The sequence below is a fragment of the Gymnodraco acuticeps genome, unplaced genomic scaffold (genome assembly GCF_902827175.1).
Source record: "Gymnodraco acuticeps unplaced genomic scaffold, fGymAcu1.1, whole genome shotgun sequence".
NCBI lineage: Eukaryota > Metazoa > Chordata > Actinopteri > Perciformes > Bathydraconidae > Gymnodraco > Gymnodraco acuticeps.
Window position 1 is genome coordinate 1,751,226 of NW_022990558.1, and position 21,758 is coordinate 1,772,983.

Below are 21,758 nucleotides of genomic sequence, written 5' to 3' on the forward strand. Positions count from 1 at the left end.
GATTCATTAATTATTTACTGGGTTCATTTATATCTCTTCGCTGGCCTGGGAGCGCCTTGGGATGGAATCCCCCAGTCAGAGCTGGTTGATGTCGCCAGGGAAAAGAAAGTTTGGGGCTCTCTGCTAGAACTGTTACCCCCGCGACCCGACCACGGATAAGCGGGAGACGATGGATGGATGGATTGATATCACTGTCAATCAGTGGCGGTTCTAGACCAATTTGACTGGGGGGGGCTATGCTGGGGAGGGTTATTTTACAAGGGGCACTTTTAATGCAGGACAAAGACAGTGTTCAAGAATTCAACACTTAGTGTAGTATGAGGTTATAGCGCACAAAAAACAAAGCACCTCTTAGTAACATAATTTCTGTCTTTGACTTAGTTACAATTTTTGTTTAGTTACTTATTTTGAGTGACTTTGGTCCACGTTACAGCACAGTGTTTGCTGTAACACTATCACAAATACATCTTAGGTTCTTCTTTTGGAGGGTGGTCACAGAGGGTTTTAAAGGGGAATAGAGAGATAAAATACAATTAAGTAAGATCATTTTTTGGAAGATGTCAATTAGAAAGCTCTAGGTGATAAGATCAGGAACTGAATGAATGCCGAATATATGCTACAAAAGAAAAACACAAAAAACGGAAATCTAGGGCACACAAAAGCAGAACATTTTAGCATACAGTTTGGTTTCCTTATGCCCAAATATATGACTCAAAAAGTACCTTTTTTTGCCAACACAAGAGTTGACAATGCTAAAAAATTGATATTTTGTGTTGACAGTGGTAATAAGAGGGAAAGGTAGCTCAACAGTTTCCAGAAGGTTAAAGCCAATGTTTCCCGACAGGCCTTCCAGTAACGCTGACTCATATATTGGTCCGAATTTAACCATAAAGGTCAATGGAAGTCTTCTGTGGTAAACTGCAAAAATTACTTTCATACAGAACACATCTGAAATATTGTTCTGAAATCTAAAAAGAAATTAGTCGACAGAAAGGAAAAGGGTTGGAGGACATTAAATGATAAAAGGATGTTTTGTCAGACATGTGGAGGACAGACACTGAGTCAGCAGAGTTGAGCTCTGGGAGAAAGTCTGCTCGGTCCATCAGCATGACACATATCAACTAGGCTGTATTTCATTTTGACAACTGGGTCAAAATGAAAGAAAAACTCCCCAATCATCGTCTCCTTCTGCTGGATATCATTCATCTGCAATACAGGAGGGATTCAGTGATGAAAGAGGTCACTGATATTTATGGTCACACACTTTCAACCCACCTCAGTAAGTCTTTCTAATACATTCCATTAAAAGAAAGGTAATAGTTAAACAAACTTTATACTTCACTTGTTGAACAATTGTAATTCATCATGAGTCAAAAGAGTCATGTTTAAATTACATATCCTATTATAACTAATAAGATTTGTTGTCATCATTTGTGCACATATTCTCTGAATTATATTCTATTTTATTATGTCAATGATTACCAAATGTAAAACAACTTTTACAACTATAACAAAGTGTTTGAAAACAGGCGCTTCATCTATCTAATGTTTCAAATGTAATGGTCCGGAGTGTGGTCCAGGTAGGTGAAGTAGGTGTGCAGAAATCGAGAGAGTTTGCCAGGAGGGGAAAGAGGCAGGAGTCAGGCAGGATGAGTGCAGGAACAGGAATGAGACATTTGGATGAACAACTGGAGAACCAAACAACAGGCAAGACCGTGCCCAGCTAGCTGTGTGGCAGAATCTACGATCTGACGGCTTGGTACAGTTGGAGCCCAGTATTTAAAGCCCAGCAGATTGAGATTGACAGCAGCCTGGCACCTGCACACCAGATCCCACTCCTGTAATCCAGCAGACACACAAACACACAGAGGGAGGGGAGGGGGGGGGGGGGACAGAGATGGAAGAAGAAGAAGAAGGCCTGACAATTTAGCTTATAAACTCTGCTAGAAAACCTAAGGCATTAGCTGACTGCCATGATCGTGCACAGAGAACATGTTACTGACCTCACCATAACACCCTCGCTCCACTGGGCCTACATACACACACTGGGGCCAACATTATGCTTTGTTGAACTCAGTATTTCAGTATGTATCAAGGCGTACAGGGAGGAGATGTTTGACAGATGATGCAGTTCTTTCCCAACTTGTTTTCTCTGTCTCCTTGTGAACAGAGCTGGGGTCGTGTCAGAGTTCATTAATGCTTTACTCCTTTCAGTGGCGGTCGCGGACAGTAACGAGGTATTAACTCAAGTTCTCTACTTATTGTAACTTATGTACATGTTTACAAAAAGCTCTTTATTTTTCTCATACTGCCTGTGCTGCAGCACCTCTTTTCACCCTCTGTCTGAAACCAGAGCCCAGAATGCTCTGATTGGTTAGCTGGCCAGCACAGTGATTTGTGATTGGTCAACCGCTTAGCCTATCACGTACAATGTGTTGGAGAACTAGCTAATAGAAGCCTGGATGATACAGGGATGCAGGGTCGGCTCTCGAACAAATCGAATGGGGGGGGCAATCATTTACCAAGGGGGGGCACACACTGCCGTCAACAACCAACACACAAACACCAACGCAACTTCAATTTCAAAAAACATGCTGTAAAGTCTATTGTCTTTCACACACATTGCAGGGGTGTAGTGCTATTGTATAGCGCACCTATGACTTGTGCAGACATGCACGGTTGTGGCTGGCACGACCACCAAAACAGAAACATATAAGGACAGAGGGTGTCGTTTTCTCATACTGATATTCTGCACAAACTGTGCTGTTGTATTTGCTGTAAAGTGTCTTTACTGTAGGTTATTTTTTTATTATATGTACAGCACTTTGGCTCGACCAAAAATCGTTGAAAAATGTGCTATATAAATAAAACTTGATTTGATTTGATATGGACATAGGCCACCATATAAAAAGTGTGCAAATGTATTTAGTATCCTATCCATGTGAACATGTTTTAGGTGGGGGTGGACCTAACCTCCTCTAGGAGGGTCTGGGGGCATGCTGCCCCGGGAAGATTATTTTTAAAATATTGTAGTTAAATGCATCAATCTGGTGCACTTTGAGAGCAAAATGAAGAGATCTATGGATAGCCTACACTCAGCATCCATATGAAACAGAACTGTACACAGATTTACTTTTTCTTTATGGATATTTTACTAATCATTCCCCTTTTAAACCGTATTCTTGTGTTACTGTCCTATAGTATTTCATACCCGTTTTTCATTTATTCTCTCTTTAATAACTATAATGATCATATAAAGGTATTCCTCGAAAATACTTACATAAATGGTGACCAAACCGTTCGAGACCCACTGAGATAACTTACACTAAAGTGAACTATCTAAACACTGAGAGAGTCCTTACCTCACTGAGCTGACGTTATAAGATCCTCTCAGTCTGACAGGAGAGGACTCTCCTCCACCTTGGTGTAGAAACAGCCCTTTATATCCGTTAGCATAGCTAGCTAACCAGATGCTAACAACATTCCACGTTACCGCTCGCGAACTCACAAAATGCGCTCGTGCCACACACACACAGAGCCGAGCTTGAATGAAACACAGAGACCCATGTACTTGTACTGTACTGTATATCATATTATTTTCGATGGCTTTACTCTGTATAATCAGTATAACAGATGAACAGATCGCCACTGGGCTTTCATCTAAACACACAGCCACGTAATGATAACAAAAAAAAGGTCGGGGGTCATTGGTCAAGCAACACACCAATCAGAGAGCAGCAGTGAGCACACCTCAGGCTGTGTTTTATATTTGTATTCTTTATTTCTGATGTATTTCACACAAAAAAACCTTTAGTGGAAACGTTTTCACTTATATGATTAAAAAAAGAAAAAAATGGCAAAGTGGCAAGGCTTGCCAACCCTGCGTTGGGGGGGCACAGTGACTCATTTGGGGGGGCATGGCCCGCGAATGACCCCCCATGACGCCGACCCTGCAGGGATGTCACTATGTTATGGAAGAACAAAGGAGACCAATGTAGGCGTTTCAGGCGTGTTTCAGGGTGTGGGAGAGAAACTCCCTCTGGAGGGAACACAGGGATTTTAGCCTCTGCAGACCATTTACATGCACTGAAAGCTATTTATCACACTACAGGAGAAGGAAAACCCCAAATGCATAATAGGGCTATTTAAACATGTATTCATGTCATGTTTCGGGCCACTTGATGAATTTAAGACGCATATTCTCTCTCCTTTTGCTTTTAACAAAATCTGAGTAAAAATATCAGTTTTACAAAATTCGACACTAACTTCCAATGGTTGCTAACTTTACAATTTATCAAGTTTTCGTGGACATCGTTAATTCCATAAAGAACCTTTTCGAGATCAAGTCGACTGACAACACTTTTAAAACTAACATTTATTTCGTTTTTTGGAAAAATTGTCATCAAACACAAACAGACAAAAAATATTATTAAAAAAATATTCCATCAAGGACATACACAACGGATCAGAACTACGGTAACCTGCAGTATCCCTTTTGCAGCTATGTGGGTTAGTTGGACATAAAAGGTCTGTGAAAGTAAATGGGGATCAGAAAATAAACTAATATAAGAAGTATTTCGTAAGGGTCGAAGCATCAGTTCCAGGGTCATAAAGTCGGAACTTGGAAGGTATGTGCGAGTTTAACAGAAGAAGAAGAGTAGCAATTGGGCTAATAATAAAACGTTTTTAAATGCAGTAGGTGTGGCCCCAGATGCACACTCCTATTGGTTGCTTGGTTTTCCAAAGTGTTCATGATTGGTTGAAAAACACGGAGCCAGCTCGGGATTGGTTGGGTTGATTGCACTCATACAGCTGAGGGGTCAGGGCTCGATATCCTCGGGGACAATGCTGAGGATCACGTCCTCGTTGCCTCGCCTCACCACCATTTTCAGCGTTTCGTCCCGCTTTATGACAGCGCTGACATCACTGGCCGAGGCGATTGGCTCGCCGTTGATGCTGATGATGACGTCTTTCTCCTGCAGGCCAGCACTGTCACAAAGAAGGAGAGCAAAGGTTAAATAATGTCAAAAACACATACATATTAGGTATTTGTAGTGTGTGGTTGATTTCCACAGCATTGCATTAAGCCTAGTGCATCATGAGGGACATTTACATTCTTCATTTTTTATCATTTTGGTTAATAGATGAGTTTTTGTTTTAGTTCAACCTCAACTTCTTTAAAAAGAAAAAAACACATTATATACCTTGGTCATAACAACATTAAAGCATGCATTGTATTATATCAGGCTTGCAATCTAAAGCAACCTTTAACTATTTTCCAATAAATAAATACATGTTTTTTTCACAAAATAACACCCAAATCTATTAATTAAATAATTCATGTTGTTGTTCATAATTGACATAAATGAAGAGAAAAACACAACAATATGGCATTTAGTGTACAGAAAAGTAATTACGTATTGTGATCTTTCATACAATTTAACATTAACACATTATATTAATTACATAATAGTAGGGATTTTTTCTAAAATGTTTACTTAATATTAATATATGTACATTTTCTCCGTGTTTTTTTAATGCAGCTATTTTTGTCCTCTACTGTCTGTAGGCTACATCAAAGCGACTTTTTTTAAATGGATAAAGGGCCAATAAATGTAATAGTGACCACAACATATCTGCATTAGGACTTGATATGGTTATTGATTAATCAGAATCAAAATAATTTCTTCCTTCGATTAACCTGAACAGATGTTGCATTTTGGTTTGGCCATTTTTGCAATCGTCTTATGAACTATTTCCAATGCTTAAATGAATCAAACCTGCCACGTGTGGACCACAACTGAGGATCAAGGGACACATGTGGTTTTGTGTGTTTGATATAGATCTTTTCCAGACACAGATGAATCATTTCCTTTCATTAATAAAAGTACCAGATTTAGAGTATAGTGCAGCCATGGCAGAGGCATTTGCTCTCTGAGTGATTCATATTTCTATCAAACTCAAAGAGTATCTTTAGTCAGGAACAATAGCTTTACATGTATTCACTCCTCAGCTGCATCTAATCAGCTGATTACAGGTATATATCTGTTTCGTTCTTTCTGTCCCTCATGTGAAGGATAAAGCCCCGGCCACACGAGGACGATAACGGTCGTATCTGCTACAGTTCACTATCAGATAGACGGTTCGGCCACATGAAGCCGACATGTAAACGCAGAAAACGATAATGATAACGGGTCCCAAGGCGGGTAGATCTGCAAACTAAAAGCTCTGGGGGGGGCAAACGGCTCTGTGTTTACGCCGATATGATCATTTCCTGATAACATTGAAGCAATAGCCCCGCCTTTCCCCACCCCTCCTGCTCAGAGATCAGCTGCTGGGCTGTCAGAAGAGGGGAAGGAAAAGAGGCTCAGTTTTTTATTATTATTATAATATCGTTATTCATTTGTTTTAAAGGTCCCATGTCATGCTTTTCTGGTTATTACCCGTCCCCTTGTGTGTTATGAAGGTTTTTATGCATGGAAACGGTCTGCAGAGTCAAAAACCCTCAAAGTAGACCCTGTAGGGATTAGGGAGTAGAAAAGACCTCCCCAAAACGCCTTGTTGGAGATTTCTCATTTTCCAATGTTTTCTTCCTGGGTATCGTGACGTAGGGATACCCAGTAACCACGCCCAGAGCTATGGCCGCACCCTCTGCCAGCCGAACATACATACTGTTGGAAGCTCAGGTTCAGTTCAAAACTGTATCCACTCCAGTCATGCCAACGAGGGTCTGTTTCCTGTCTTGTGAGGGGAAATCTTCAATGTATGCCTTACCGAGGGCAGAACCACGACGAAGTCAGTGGTTGACATTTCTTGTCAACACCGTTCCTTCAGATGTCCGAGCCGGTATTGTACTGTGTGCGCGGCATTTCACGGACCAAAGCTTCGTAAATATTGCAGCGATTCATGCCGGATATGCACAGCGTAGGACACTGAAGGACGATGCTGTTCCTACTTTGTTTGGACCAGGCCCGGCTCCAGGATTAAATGACTGAGGGGGCTGTTAAAAAATCCGAGGGGGCGATTTTTTTTCACAACAACGAAAAATACTGGCAATGTAATGATTTGACACACCAAGCTTTTTTCCTTCTCACTGCTCTACAATCTCTTTGCTTCTTTATTTTTATTTCCGGATTTACCCCTCTCGTTCTGTTGTTTTCCTCTGATCTTTAATAACAGATAGTACATTATCAGATGGCTGCATTTTGGTTAACAGACTAACATTGATTTCCTCAATTTATAAATGGACAGGCTCTGTAATTATACCATAACCTTTCCTCCTCTATCCCTTAACTCGTCTTCCTATACAGATGTACTTACCTCTAGTCAGGTTAGGATTAAAGAAACATTAATCTGGTTGATTTTTTATTTTCAGGATTGAATGTTCAAATCAAGGCCTAAAACCTGACATTTCATAAGAAAGTGACTAATATATAATCCGAATGTAATATTAGATCAAATACTACACCAAATGGACAGACACAGATTAAAAATAAAAATAAAGTCCACTGGTTTGTCTCTCGAGTCTAACTGCCATGAGAAAAATCGAATCAATGTTCCAAAATCCGTCACTAGATGTACAACGTGTATTACATCATGTATTTTTTAGCTGCCCGGATTATAACAGACAAAGACTCATTCTGAAAACTGCACTGGAACAACATAACATCAAGGACATGGATTTCAAGTCAATATACGAAAGTAAATCAAGAAATTAAGTAAACAAGCTGATCTTCAAGTTCCTCAAAAACACTGGTCTGAGGACAAGGTTTTAATATAAACGTTTAATAAATCAACAGTAGGTGGCGATATATGCTCCAAGTGGAAGCGATTCGCCATTAAAGAAAATAGAAGATGAAGAAGAAGAAGAAGAAGAAGAAGAAGAAGAAGAAGAAGAAGAAGTAGTAGTAGTAGTAGAAGAAGAAGGGTACACAACCTGTAAGTATGCATTGTTGTTAATGTTTGTGTATTTTTGATGTTTAAAACAAACAAGGTATCTACCACGACTGATTAAATGGGTAAACGTTTTTCGGGCTGCTAAGCCATTGACACAGTGCTAACTGGGCTAACTAAGTTGCTAGCGTTTCCATATATCAACTCCAATGTCAGCAGATGGCCTTACATGTATCTCATAGCAGGAGAATGTCTGCATTCACACACAAAATACTCATAGACAGTATACTCCGGGTGATTTACCGTACGGTCAGTCGCGACCAGGGTAGGATTTTCACCGGCGGCCATGACGGCCATTGCCCCTCGGTCTGGCCGTGAAGCGCAGAACATAATTGTACGTCCTACGGCCACCATGGCCTGTGTGCAAGGCCGGATTAACCATATGGGTAACCTGGGCAAGTGCCCAGGGGCCCTTGAGCAAAGAGGGCCCTCAGTGACAAGATACAAAAAAAAAGTATTAATTTTTTTCTGTAGCCCTGGACTATTCTACCTCCATAATATAATACATTAACCGTGCTTTACGTGAACCTAATCAAGACACTAGAGAGGACGACAGGACTGTAATTTCCCGTGTTCAGTGAATGCAACAGAGGCAAGACACCAGACCAATCATCCCCCCGGACCCCCCTAGAGGAGGTGAGGTCCGGAATAATTTCGGTACGGTTACGTATACTGTTACACCCCTAGTAGTTTATTACAGGTAAAAATAACTTACTCTTCTTCTGTTCTACGCCTCAAAGGTCTATAATCGAATCTGTACATGTTATGGAGGTTCTGCAGGGTGTGGGGTATGTATGGTGTATATCTTGGCATATAATGTGTGCTACTGTTGGTGTTTTCAGCTAGCTGGCTACATAATGTTGTAACTGTCAGCTAGGCTACCTTTCTAATTTCTTTGCAACAGACGTTTTCCACTTCGGTAGGCATCATGGCGCCGTTTCCACAAGTGCACCTAAATAACAACAGTTGTAGGTACAGTTCTGTTAGTTAGCGTATAACATATACGGCTGTACCGACGCCATCGTAAAACTGATGTTCCGCTCAGAGCCGCAAAAAGCACTGTGTTAGACATGGGCGGAGCCTCTCTGGTGGCTGACTAATCAGAACAGAGTGGCCGAGCTGACCAATCAGAGCACATTGGGCTCACAGGGAGAGGGGGGCAGGAGCTCCAACAAGCCGTTTAGAAAAGAGAGTTGTTACAGCCGTTGGCTTCCTGGTGCTATAGTGGTGAAGTCCCTCCCCTTCCAGTGGACCTCCTTATTTCGGAAAAAGTATGTATTGAAGCCAATGGAGAGAGAAAGATTGTGCCACGAATTACACATATGATGTTTGTCAATTTAAAAGATAATTTTGCAAGTAAAAAAAAAAAAAAAAGTGTCTTAAAACTGTGAAGTAACACATTTGTTTGTGTGAAACGCTCAATGAACTACATCTCTGGTCTCGCATAACACACGTCACCAAGATGGCCGTCACTACTGTCTTGTCAACAAAACGATTGACTACCCTCACTATCACCACAATGAAACACGTCCAGAAGAATGTCATGCAAAGCTGCCTGCCTTCCTTTCTTTGATCCTCTCTGAACTGCCTGGTCTTTTTAATGTTGAATGTCAACCATTTGTACAGATAGCGTGAAGTAGAAAAGATCGGTGATCGCCGATGCTAGCGTTAGCGTTAGCATTTCTCCCCCGGGCTTAAATTTGGTTATTATAGAATGATCACACCGGTGACAGTACTCTTCAAAGGGTTCACGAAATATGACTACTACTCTTACTGTTTAACATTTTGGGTTACTTAATATTAATTCATAATTAAGGCTAATAAATGACAAGGCTGTAATGCTAACTAACGTGCTAGCTACTAGCTAGGTAGCTAACTTGATCCAGCCACTCCTGGTCCTTTCATCAGACGGGAAGCGAAAGAACGAGCAAGACCCATTGCTGGTATGATAACAACCTGGTACTAAGCACACAGGCATCTTGTTAAAGTTATCTTATCTTAGCCAGCGACATATAGATAGATTCTATCTATATGGCGCTGATCTTAGCTATCTCTTAGCTGAGGCCTGGGCTCTGTTAGTTCAGCGTAAACTTCACGGGAGAGTGCAGGAAGCGGTTGCTGCTCTTACGTTGGAGGACAGTCTAAATTACGACTTGGTGAAGGGTGCCATACTTAGGGTGTACGAGTTAGTCCCTGAAGCTTATCGGCAGAAATTTAGAAACCACAGGAAGGGTCCTAATCAGACACATGTCGAGTTTGCCAGGGAAAAGGGAATGTTGTTCACCAAGTGGATTGATTCATGTAAAGCTGCGGAGTATTCTGCTTTGAAAGAATTAATCCTTATGGAGGAATTTAAGAGGGGTTTGCCTGATCGCATCGTGGGATACATAAACGAACAAAAAGTAAATTCTCTCTGCTGCTGCTGTACTGGCTGACGAATACGTGTTAACCCATAAGTCGGTGTTTTCCCCGGCTGTTGCTGAGAAATCTCGCCGTATGCCAGGTGCACCTGTTGGTCAGCCAGTGAAAGTGTATACAATGAACAAAGAGGAGAGAGAGTGTTACTATTGTCACCAGCCTGGACACATCATTGCTAATTGTGCAGTTCTAAAACGTAAGGAGCAGCCACAAAACATGACCCGGCCGAAAGGCATCGGCTTAATTAATACAGAGTCACCCAGTATCTCCGCATCTGACAATGATGAGGAGATAGATCCCTGTTTTAAGCACTTTGTGTTCGATGGATTGATATCGTTAACAGGTGAGTCGGACGATCAGAGAACCGTACGCATTCTACGAGACACTGGAGGCTCACAGTCAGTGATTGTTGCATCTGCCCTGCCATTTTCCGAACAATCAGCATGTGGGTATGGCTCGATATTATGTGGCATTGAGATGTGCCCCGGCCCGTACACAATGTACATGTACAATCAAAGTTAATCACTGGATTTTTCCCTGTCGCTGTGGGAATTATCGCATTACCTATACAGGGTATAGTTTTCCTAATGGGAAATGACATTGCAGGAGGTAAAGTAACTCCTGCACTTGAAATATTGGATTCTTCTCAGTCTGTATTGCCTGAGGTAACAAATGCTCACATTTTCCCTATTTGTGCGGTCACCCGCGCGCAGGTGCGTAAGAGTGACTCTGATGTGTCGCTAACTGATACTATGTTTGGGACATTGCTTTCAGATGAAAAGATGCCGGAGGAAAAGCCAGAAATTGTGGTTTCCCCTGCCCCTGACGTGGCCGCTGAGCCAGCGCAACCTGCCGGCCTAGCTGTTGACGGTTCGACACTCCCGGTAACTATGGCATTATATTTGTGCCTCTATCCTGAGCACGCAATGAAACATGTTGAACATAGAAAATACTATTGAGCGCGCACTTGAACATTTTTGAGCACAGAGAAATATATTTTCTCTCATAAAACTCCTGCTCCGTGCGCAAGCAGACCGCTGCACGCGCTCTCTATCCCCCGCTCGCTCGACCTCTCCAGCCTGTGCGCGCTCAGCTTTGCCTGCGCTCGCTCAAGTTGTCACAGCGTTACAAATGTGCCACAAAACCAACCAATCGGAGAACTCGAGAAGGTCAATTCTGATTGGCTGGTCGTCTCCAATCATATCTTCTATCTGAGATGAGAGAGGGATTTTCGGTTGCCATCAGGCTGTTGACGTTCTTATTACACATCTATCGTTGACATTTACAGGACATGACTGACTCAAATGAAGAGAATAGTACGCCACAGTGTCAGGTGAGTTATACATTTCTAGTTTTCTGATATCACGTTATTGTTTGCAATGCCTGAGTTTGCTAGCCGACAACATAGCTATAAGGGTAGTTTAAGCAAACCGCTAACAAACCGTAGCCTACATATACATGAACCCTTCGGAGATATTGATTACTTGCTGTAAGCATTAGAGGTGGCAGAATGACAAAACATGTTTCTCTCTCTATCACAATTTTGGGTTGACCAGAACCTGGACCAACTTCTGTTTCCTGTTCTACAATGGGCATAGACCTTGCGTTAATTTTCAACCGGACAGATGAGGCTAGGATACCGGATAAAGTTAGCAACACACGTTAACCATGAACAGCCTATTAATCCGTTCTCTTAATGTTATTTCTTCCAACGTTGTGGAATTAGAGAAAAGGGGCTTCTTAACGTGCTTTTATCCGGGGTGGAGGGAGTTACATATTAGTTAAATATAACATTAGGGCGTGTGATTGTAGTGGGTGGAGGTGGTGAAATGAGGATATCCATTTTGGAGTTCAAGCTAGTATAATATAGTTAACGAACGTTACACAATAATAAGGAAGAGAGCTATTTTTGTGATACATCGCTATTGATATGGATTTAGAGTGCATATTTGAGACTTCCAAACAGTAAACAAAAACGTAACTTCTGGGTGAGTGTTTTTAGCAGAGCCATATAATGTCCTTGTGATTCTGTTGATTATTACCTGTCTGTATTATGTTGCAGCTCAGCTGGTTTTGGATTGATGGCAAAGAGGGACTTAAGTGAGAGTGAAAACACAAGGTAAGTTTAAAATAGGTCAGCAATTTCCCATCCTATAGGTTGCTAGATGTATCTAACCCTTTCTCCTGTCTCCCTCTTTCAGCACAAGAACCCCAGGGGGATTCAATGGAGCCTGAAGACCTGCAATGAGACCCTCACCCTGCACCCGAGTCTCAACTCCCAGAGTTTAGCAAGCCTCTCCCTGTTCTTTATTTTGATTAAACAGACATTAAGTCTTCATTTTGTGAAAAATATGATTACCTCACATATGTTGTTGTTGCTGTTGTTGTCTTTTGTGATGGTTAAATTGCTCCTGCTGACTTGAGCCAGCCATTCTTTCCTCCTCTCTGTGTCAGTGGGGAAACTTTACTGTACATGTGTACTCCTTTCTCTGAGCGCTTGGAGCATCCCCAGGCAGCACAGTAAACCATGGGGGAGACTATATGCCAGGACAACACAGAGGAAAAGGCACAGACAAACGGCATGACATGCTATTCAATGTGTATTGAATTCCATTTATTTACAATGGATGTTCCTAAAACAACACATTTAACATCATCATCATGCTGCTGCTGCTAGTGCTTTGACTCATTGTGCTGTCAGTTGACAATCATTGATAGGCACCTGTGGGTCTCCTGTCCTTTCTGAAAGTCATAAAGATTACATTAGTACTTTAGATTACTTGTGTCCTCAATGACCAGGGGATTACTGAAACCACCATGAATTAAAGAAATGGTAGAAATGTAATCAGAATTTTGAAACCTTCCTTCCCTCCCTCTAAATATATCAATAAACATTAGGATGTGATGCTCCTGACTACCATACAGGTTTAAGAAGATACTATTTGTTTTAAAGAATTCAAAGCAATAAACAACAGCAACAGGCTCTAACCAAGGCAACGTTAGCCTAACATGTATATGTTAACAGGTAAGATAGCTGTTCACACTATGTATATTTTCTACTTTCTACGTTGTAATGCTATGTTATTTCTATTTAAGATGTTTACATTTTCGATTGTTTAATTCTAGTCTTTTAACTGTCTAATGTACAATGCCTCCTTGTCTTTTGCTGCTGCAGCGTAAACATTTCCCTAATAAAGTACTTCTTATTTTATCTTAATCCTCAAATATTAGTAAATTTTACTTAAAAAAAATGCATGTAATGTAAATGTATGTAACTACATACACATATCGATATGTTGTATACATATTGCAAATCAAAACCTTTATTGACCACTAATTACCAAAAATGTCATTTCTATCCTGTTATCAATGCATTCAAATCGTGATTCAAATGGCCCGCCACGAACTTCCTGGAACTTTCTGAGTCTCTCTGAACCACGTGATGATCAAGCATTTTGGACTTCCGCTGTCGCAACTCTTCTCTCTACATGGCGCTGGACCAGCCAATCAGAATTGACCTTCTCGAGTTCTCCGATTGGTTGGTTTTGTGGCACATTTGTAACGCTGTGACAACTTGAGCGAGCGCAGGCAAAGCTGAGCGCGCACAGGCTGGAGAGGTCGAGCGAGCGGGGAAGAGAGAGCGCGTGCAGCGGTCTGCTTGCGCGCGGAGCAGGAGTTTTATGAGAGAAAATATATTTCTCTGTGCTCAAAAATGTTCAAGTGCGCGCTCAATAGCATTTTCTATGCTCAACATGTTTCATTTATGGGCTCAGAACAGTCTCATAATACACACATGCACACAGAAGGATTCACACTTGTATTTCATGATCCGCAAAAGGATTCACACTTGTATTTCCGGATCCACACTTGTGTTTTTCAATGCACACACAAATGTGTTCCGTTTCATATACATGTAAATAAAATCCAAATACAGAAAAAAGTCTTACATATGTATTTTTGATCCACACATATTTGTTTTCCGTTTAAATCCCCTGCACCTGCAAACACAAACCGCTTTCTGTGCATGGATCGCTGTGCATTCGTGTGTGGGTTTTTTGAGACTCCCCTGACGGTCAGCCGATTCGTACTAATTTTTTCTATCTATAGCCAATCAGATGTCTCCTCAATTCTAAGCCAATCACATGAGTGCGCCCCCACGAGGATAGATTTCTTGCATTCATGACGTAGCGCTTCATGTACACATTTTGCGCAGTCCGGAGCTGACAGGTCCATGGAGCCTACCTGCAGGCGCTAATCTCAGGACACCTCCACTCTCAGTACAGCGCCACTTTCCGAATAGGAAATGCACGCAAATACAAGCCTTTATATTATTAAGGTACAGCGCCACTTTCCAAACTTGATGAATGCTTGTGTACACAAAAACGGCAGGCAAAACCGTTTTAAATGTGTGTTTCCTGTATGGCGAATACAGCTGCTTTATTTATGTCTGTATGAAGTTGTTGTGAGTGTGGAGGGAGCAGCTACAGGTTAGCTTAGCCTAATCGATCAGTGCACTACGAAGCCAGTGCTAGACAGTGAACTGTCAACGGGGGGAGCCCCGCGGGTCATTATCGGCTCTTAATAGTTTGATCGGTGCTCTCTATAAAGGCCGATCAGGAGAGCTGGATCTGATCGATATGGACATAAACGCGAGTGAAGTGTAACCGGACGCGAGAGAGAGATCAGATCAGCTGCTGAGTCTGATGGAGACACGCAGCTCTGCATAATCACCTGATGCTCCGCCCTCTGTTTAGCGAGCTGACCGGACAGCGCAAAATGCGTATATGAAGCGCTACGTCATGAACGCAAGAAATCATACCCTCGTGGGGGCGCGCTCATGTGATTGGCTTAGAATGAAGGAGACATCTGATTGGCTATAGATAGAAAAAATTACAAGTACGAATCGGGTGACCGTCAGGGGAGTCTAAAAAAACCCACACACGAATGCACAGCGATCCGTGCACAGAAAGCTGTTTGTGTTTGCAGGTTCAGAGGTTTTAAATGGAAAACTAATATGTGAGGATCAAAAATACATATGTAAAACTTTTTTCTGTAATTGGATTTTATTTACATGTATATGAAACGGAACACATTTGTGTGTGCTTTGAAAAACACAAGTGTGGATCTGGAAATACAAGTGTGAATCCTTCTGTGTGCATGTGTGTATTATGAGACTGTTCTGAGCCCATATTCATTGCGTGCTCAGGATAGAGGCACAAATATAACGCCATAGGTAACCTGAGAGCGTTTACTCGCTGCGCAGAGGGCGGATCTGACGCTTGTAAAGTGTTTCGAGCAGGTGGTGAGTAATGACAAAGCAAGGGGTGAGAAGGTAGCTTATGTACTGGATAAAGAGATATTTGTGCGTAAATGGTCCCTCACTGCTACTGCTGAAGCCGACTGGAGTGTAGTGCATCAGGTAGTTGTGCCAGCACCCTACCGTCAACATGTACTATCCGTAGCCCATGAAAGCCAATGGTCAGGACACTTGGGCGTGACTAAAACATATCAGATCATCCACAATCATTTCTTTTGGCCAGGTTTAAAGAAGGATGTCTCTAACTTTTGCCACTGCTGTCATGTGTGTCAGGTTGTCGGTAAGCCTAATCAGAACATTCCTCAGGCTCCGTTACATCCTATACCTGCCATAGGTGAGTCATTTGACAGGGTGTTAATAGATTGTGTTGGCCCTCTACCACGTACAAAAAAGGGTCAACAGTATTTACTCACCATAATGTGTACGTCCACTCATTTCCCTGAAGCTATTCCGCTACGCAGCATTACTTCCGCCGCCGTAGTCAAGGCTTTGACAAAGTTGTTTTCCATGTTTGGAATCCCGCGTGTAATCCAGAGCGACCAAGAGACAAACTTTAAGTCCAAGCTGTTCAAACAGGTCCTTCAAACACTGCAGGTGAAACACGTTATATCCAGTGCATACCACCCAGAGTCACAGGGTGCGTTAGAACGGTGGCATCAGACACTAAAAAGTATGCTGCGAAAATATTGCATGGAAACAAACAAAAACTGGGATGAGGGAATCCCCTTCGTTTTGTTCGCAGCCCGTTAAGCTATTCAGGAATCGTTAGGATTCAGTCCCGCAGAGCTTGTTTTCGGCCACACGCCCCGCGGTCCACTTAAAATCCTACACGATGAGTTTCTCTCGGTTAGTTCTCCTCCAGATAAGAACGTATTAGATTACGTTAGTCAGTTTCGTGAGCGTTTGCACCGGGCAAACTCACTCGCCAGAGAGTCGTTCTCCGCTTCTCAAGCCGTTATGAAGTGTAATTATGACCGTGCCGCTGTCCATAGGCACTTCGAAATAGGTGATAAGGTCCTTGCACTATTGCCTATCCCATGTAAAACGCGTGTCTGTCATGTCAATATGCTAAAGCTTTACCATTCTCGCACCGCCGCTGATAGCCAGCCTGCAGGCTTGGATAATGAAAGAGTCGCTGTTTCCGCGTTGATAGTTACAGATAGTTCCGGTCCATCTGACGACGGTTTGGTGATGCGTTCACATCATCAGCCGGGTGCCCGATTATGTAACTCTGAGATGATAAAGACGTTAAATAATCTGCAGGAGGGGCAACAGCATGACATAACTCAGTTAGTGGCTTGTTTCTCATGCCTTGTCCCGACACAAACCACTGTGATAAAACATGACATCGATAACTTAGGTTCCGCTAAATATGTTAGCAAGCTGGATCTGCTTAAAGGTTACTGGCAGGTACCTTTAACAGACCGTGCCTCAAAAATCTCCGCCTTCGCTACGCCTGCTTGTTTCCTACAATACACAGTCATGGCTTTTGGCATGTGTAACGCTCCTGCCACTTTCCAGAGGTTGGTGAATACCGTCTTGTCAGGTATAAGTAACTGTAACGTGTAGATGGATGACCTCATCATGTACACACCCACCTGAGAGATGCACATGCAGATTCTTTGGCAAGTATTCACCCGCCTCGCACAGGCGTCACTTACCCTAAATCTGGCCAAATGTGAGTTTGGTAAAGTCACTGTCACTTATTTAGGGAAGCAGGTTGGGCAAGGCCAAGTCCGACCCGTGGAAGCTAAGGTTGCTGCGGTGGCTGAATGTGCTGTGCCCGTCACCCGGAGTGACCTCCGCCGTTTCCTCGGTATGGCAGGCTATTATCTCAGTTTTTGCCGCAATTTTTCCACTGTAGCCCAACCACTAACTAATTTGATAAGTCCCAAGGTGGACTACGTTTGGACCTCTGAGTGCCAACATGCATTTGAGTGTGTAAAAACTCTCTTAAGTCACGCCCCTGTGCTCGCCGCTCCCAACCTTTCTAAGCCCTTTACACTCGAGATGGATGCCAGTGCAGTGGGGGCCGGTGCTGTTCTACTGCAGGAGGATGCTGATGGAGTTGATCATCCTGTCTGCTATTTCTCCCGTAAGTTTAACAAACACCAGGTCCGGTACTCTACTATTGAAAAGGAGACCCTTGCTTTCTTGTTAGCTCTCCAGCACTTTGAAGTTTGTGTCGGATCCAGTTCTTTGCCAGTTGCAGTGTTTACCGATCACAACTCCATCGTTTTTCTGTCACGCATGTACAACCACAACCAGCGTCTCATGCGGTGGGTTCTGATCGTCCAAGACTACAACTTGCAAATCCGACACAAAAAGGGTTCAGAGCACGTGTTCGCAGATGCCTTGTCCAGACTGTAGTGATGTGTTCTGTGTTTGTTGTGTTCTACGGTTGTTGTGTGTTATGGTACAAGGTATGGTTTCACAAAAACCCTGTGGGGTTTTGTCTTAAGGGAGGGGGTGTTACAGCCGCTGGCTTCCTGGTGTGTGACAAACTCTGTTTGTGTGTGTATGTAAATGAGCTGTGCGGTTCCTGTGATGTCATTGGCTGTCCCGCCATCGTTTCCGAAGAGGTGATTGGATCAACGTCCTCCAATCCCTGCATACATCCAGCACATCTTCCGGGGGAGGAGTGCAAAGGCCGTGAACTGAGATCATTCGGGAGGCTCTGTGATGTGGGACAGACGCCTCTAGCCTCTTGGTGCATTTACCCGTTTGTTTGACGATTAGTGCCTTTTGTGTTATGTGTTAAACCTCTACTGTTTAGCAGCGTGTTAAAACCATTGCTTCTGTGTTTAGTAAGATATTGCCGTGTAATTGTCTAAGTAGGATCCAGGGTAGCTTAGCGGTTAGCGCCTGTCGATTACTAGCAGTTGTGTTTTTGTACAGCCCTTTTCAGTTACGTATACCACGTTAGAAGTGAGGTTTTTGTTTCCCTTTTGTGTATTATTCTATACTGTGTATAACTTGTAAAACTCCCTTTTGGAGTCCTCTTTCTGTTGATTGTTAGTAATCGGTATTTGGCACTTTGTTTATGCCAGGCTGCACGCCTTTATTATTTTGTTACCTCTATTATTATAATAAATACATATAATAATTACCAATTCCACACTGGTGTATGTTGTTTCTCTCTACCCGTAGAGAGGGGCGTAACAAGAGTGAATACACATACTATACAGAGATGCTGTATGAGAAACCAATGTGAGTTTGGAAAATTGCACAGTATAAATCTATTTTAGTATACCTCAACAATGGAATTATGATCAGCAGAAATGGCCATGACACGGGCTCAATAAATAACAAAGAAGACCTTTGACCGGCACTTTTCTAATTTTGTCCGGAGGATTTAAACTTTAACGGACATGTTGACCGCCGAAAAAAAATCTAACTGAAACTCTGCTGCATGGTCCCCTCGTCCCTTGGAAGAGGCGGAGAGGTGGGTGTTTTTCATCTGCTGGTGGACTACCTGAGAGATTTACAACAGGAGCAAACGCTTGCCTCGAGGAGGGAGAAAAAGAGCCAGAGCGTCCACAGCGGAGAATAAACAGAAGGGCAACCATGCGCGGGAAGTCTTCTTCGCTGCTTTTGTGGCAGGACTACAGCGCCACTTACAGGCCTGGCATATGTACTACAGCGCTTTCGAGCGGTCTCGTGTGAACGGACACGTTTCTGGTGCCTGTTGCGTGTGGACGGAAGACTTTTTTGATAACGATTGCGGTCCGTTTGCGTTATCGTCCTCGTGTGGCCGGGGCTTAAGATGCAAGAATGGATAATGCTGCATTTAAAGGTATTAAAAGGAAATATTGGAGAACTTAAAAACACTCAACATGTACTGATTTAACTGGTAAGTATTGAAAATAACAGATTGTAAAATGACATAGGTGAGGGGCTTGTACATTTCTTCAAGGAAAGCAATACAATGGGCTCTGTCGTATATATTGGACTATGGACTACAACATTTAGGTTGACCGTTTATTGTACACGTTATTCCACACGCTGCCATGACAACAGAACGACAACTAACTGTGTCCGGTTCACACATCCCCAAACTCCCGGTGCCATCTTAAAGGCACAGTCACACCTGATGTGACACATACATAACAGGCTCCATTAAAAAATGTTTTCAAAAATAGCAAAAAGATAATTAGAAAACACATGCGGTTTTGTATGGCTGCAATATTAATTAAAATTATATTTGCCAAAGACTATTCACATTTCCATGTCCTTGTGCACATGTCAATAAATGTTTCTTTAAGCTAAATACGTTTCTCATGATTGAAATTCAATGAGTTGAACCCAAAGAGGAATCAGAGTTTGCACGACTAAGAACTATAAGGTTGTTTCTCCTCTGTGCCAGAGAGAGTTGGACAGTCTGGGTGGGAGAACTCTTCTTCCACTGCCAGCCTTCATCCCGGCAAAACAGCAGCTTTGAAACCAGGAGTGAACTTTCCACATCCTGCAGTCTCCACACGAAGAGAGTTCACATCTAATAAATGCCCTTTCAGTAAGATCGGATTATCCTGACTCCTGTCGGCGTGCCATAACTAACCACACAATGAGAAAACAAACTCCGCCAGCTGCTTTCTCAAGTGGAACTCTGCGGTTTGTTGTCAACAAGCTTTTCATGTGGATACCAAACATCTTTCCAGGAACAAAATACTGTAAATTCAGCAGAAGTGAGCATGCACCCTCCTTTCTATTTGTTACATGTTGCAAGCTTCATAACTGAGAGTGAATCCAAAATGGTGCTTTTACTGGCATAAATTGAACTCACTCCAGATGATGAATGCAGAATTAGATGTCTTCTACTGGATTTTGGAAATACAGTTTGTTGATGTGACATATTTGCAGGGGTGGACAAAGTATTCAGATGCTTTCCTTGAGTAAAAGTACCAATGCATTATTGTCAAAATACTTCATTACAATTAAAAGTCCTGCATTCAAAATCTTACTTAAGTAAAAGTATTGAAGTATTATCAGTACCTAAAGTGTAAAAAGTAAAAACAATCATAGTACAGAAGGATTGCCTTTATGTGTGTATATAATTATAAGAAACACTTTTGCTGCATCAATTAGCATTTTACTGTTGCTGACAAACAGTTCTAGTGGACTTTTTGTAAAATATATAAATAGTTTGATTATTTTGTGACTTAAAGAGTTGGTCCACTAGTTCACTTTTGAAAAATGCATTGTTTCAGAAGCAGACTTTGGGGACTCCAGTGCCAATTTTCAGGACTCGTGACTTGACTCAAATTTGTGTAGTGATCGACTCTGACTCAAAATTGGACACGAAATCGGACCCGAACTCTGACTCGAACATTGATGATCGGACTTGGACTCGGACTAGAGCAAGTTCTGTCTCGAGTCCGGATGTACTCTGCCGGGCGTGTGTAAGTCGAGTTCCCGTACCGCGCCCAGGCTTTTCTCAGTCTGAAGATGTGCAGAGACACTTGGACTCGGACTTGAGCAGCACAGGTAATGATGACTCGGTCTCGGACTGGACTCTGATTCTTCCTAGGTGACTCGGACTTGGACTCCGCATCAAGCACAGGCAATGATGACTCGGACTCGGGCTCTAATCGGACTCTTCCTAGGTAACTCAGACTTAGACTTCGAATCGAAGAGTGGGGACTCGAGTGACTCTGACTCGAAAATTGACTACAACACTGGTTAGAAGTAGCTAAAACAGTTTAGTAAATGTACTTGAGTAAACTTTCCTTTTTTCCCTTTTAAATGTATCGGAATAGAAGTATAAAGAAGCATCAAATGGAAATACGTACCTCAAAATTGTACTTAACCTGTTAAGCCCTGAGCCTGTTTTTTCAGGTCTCAGGCTCGAAAATGACATTCCCAGAACAAATGACCATATCTTCCCTTCTAAAAGGGTTAAATTAATAATCTTTTTTCTCAAAGTAATGATAAACCTGTGAGTTGGATGTAGAAGAGTCAGAATCAATATAGATGTTTTTTTTAAGAAAATTCAGATTGAACATAGTAAAAAACTGTAAATGATAGTGTCCGTCCAAAAATAATGTTTTACTTATAGTGAAAACTACCCTTG

General features: G+C 42.3%; 1 protein-coding gene and 1 long non-coding RNA gene across 2 annotated transcripts in view; one reads left to right on the top strand and one right to left on the bottom strand.

Annotated features, from left to right (window-relative positions):
• Positions 1 to 4,272: 4,272 nt before the first annotated feature.
• Positions 4,273 to 21,758, bottom strand: part of htra1b (HtrA serine peptidase 1b) — a 55,577-nt gene continuing 38,091 nt past the window's right edge. The window contains exon 10 of the mRNA XM_034227541.1: positions 4,273 to 4,989. Coding sequence (XP_034083432.1) covers positions 4,821 to 4,989 — 169 coding nt within the window. The 3' untranslated portion in view covers positions 4,273 to 4,820. The remainder of the gene's footprint in view (positions 4,990 to 21,758) is intronic.
• LOC117553548 lies at positions 7,887 to 11,998 on the top strand. The gene is made up of 3 exons (XR_004570157.1): positions 7,887 to 7,938; positions 11,146 to 11,255; positions 11,660 to 11,998. It is a non-coding gene; the product is annotated as an uncharacterized LOC117553548 (long non-coding RNA).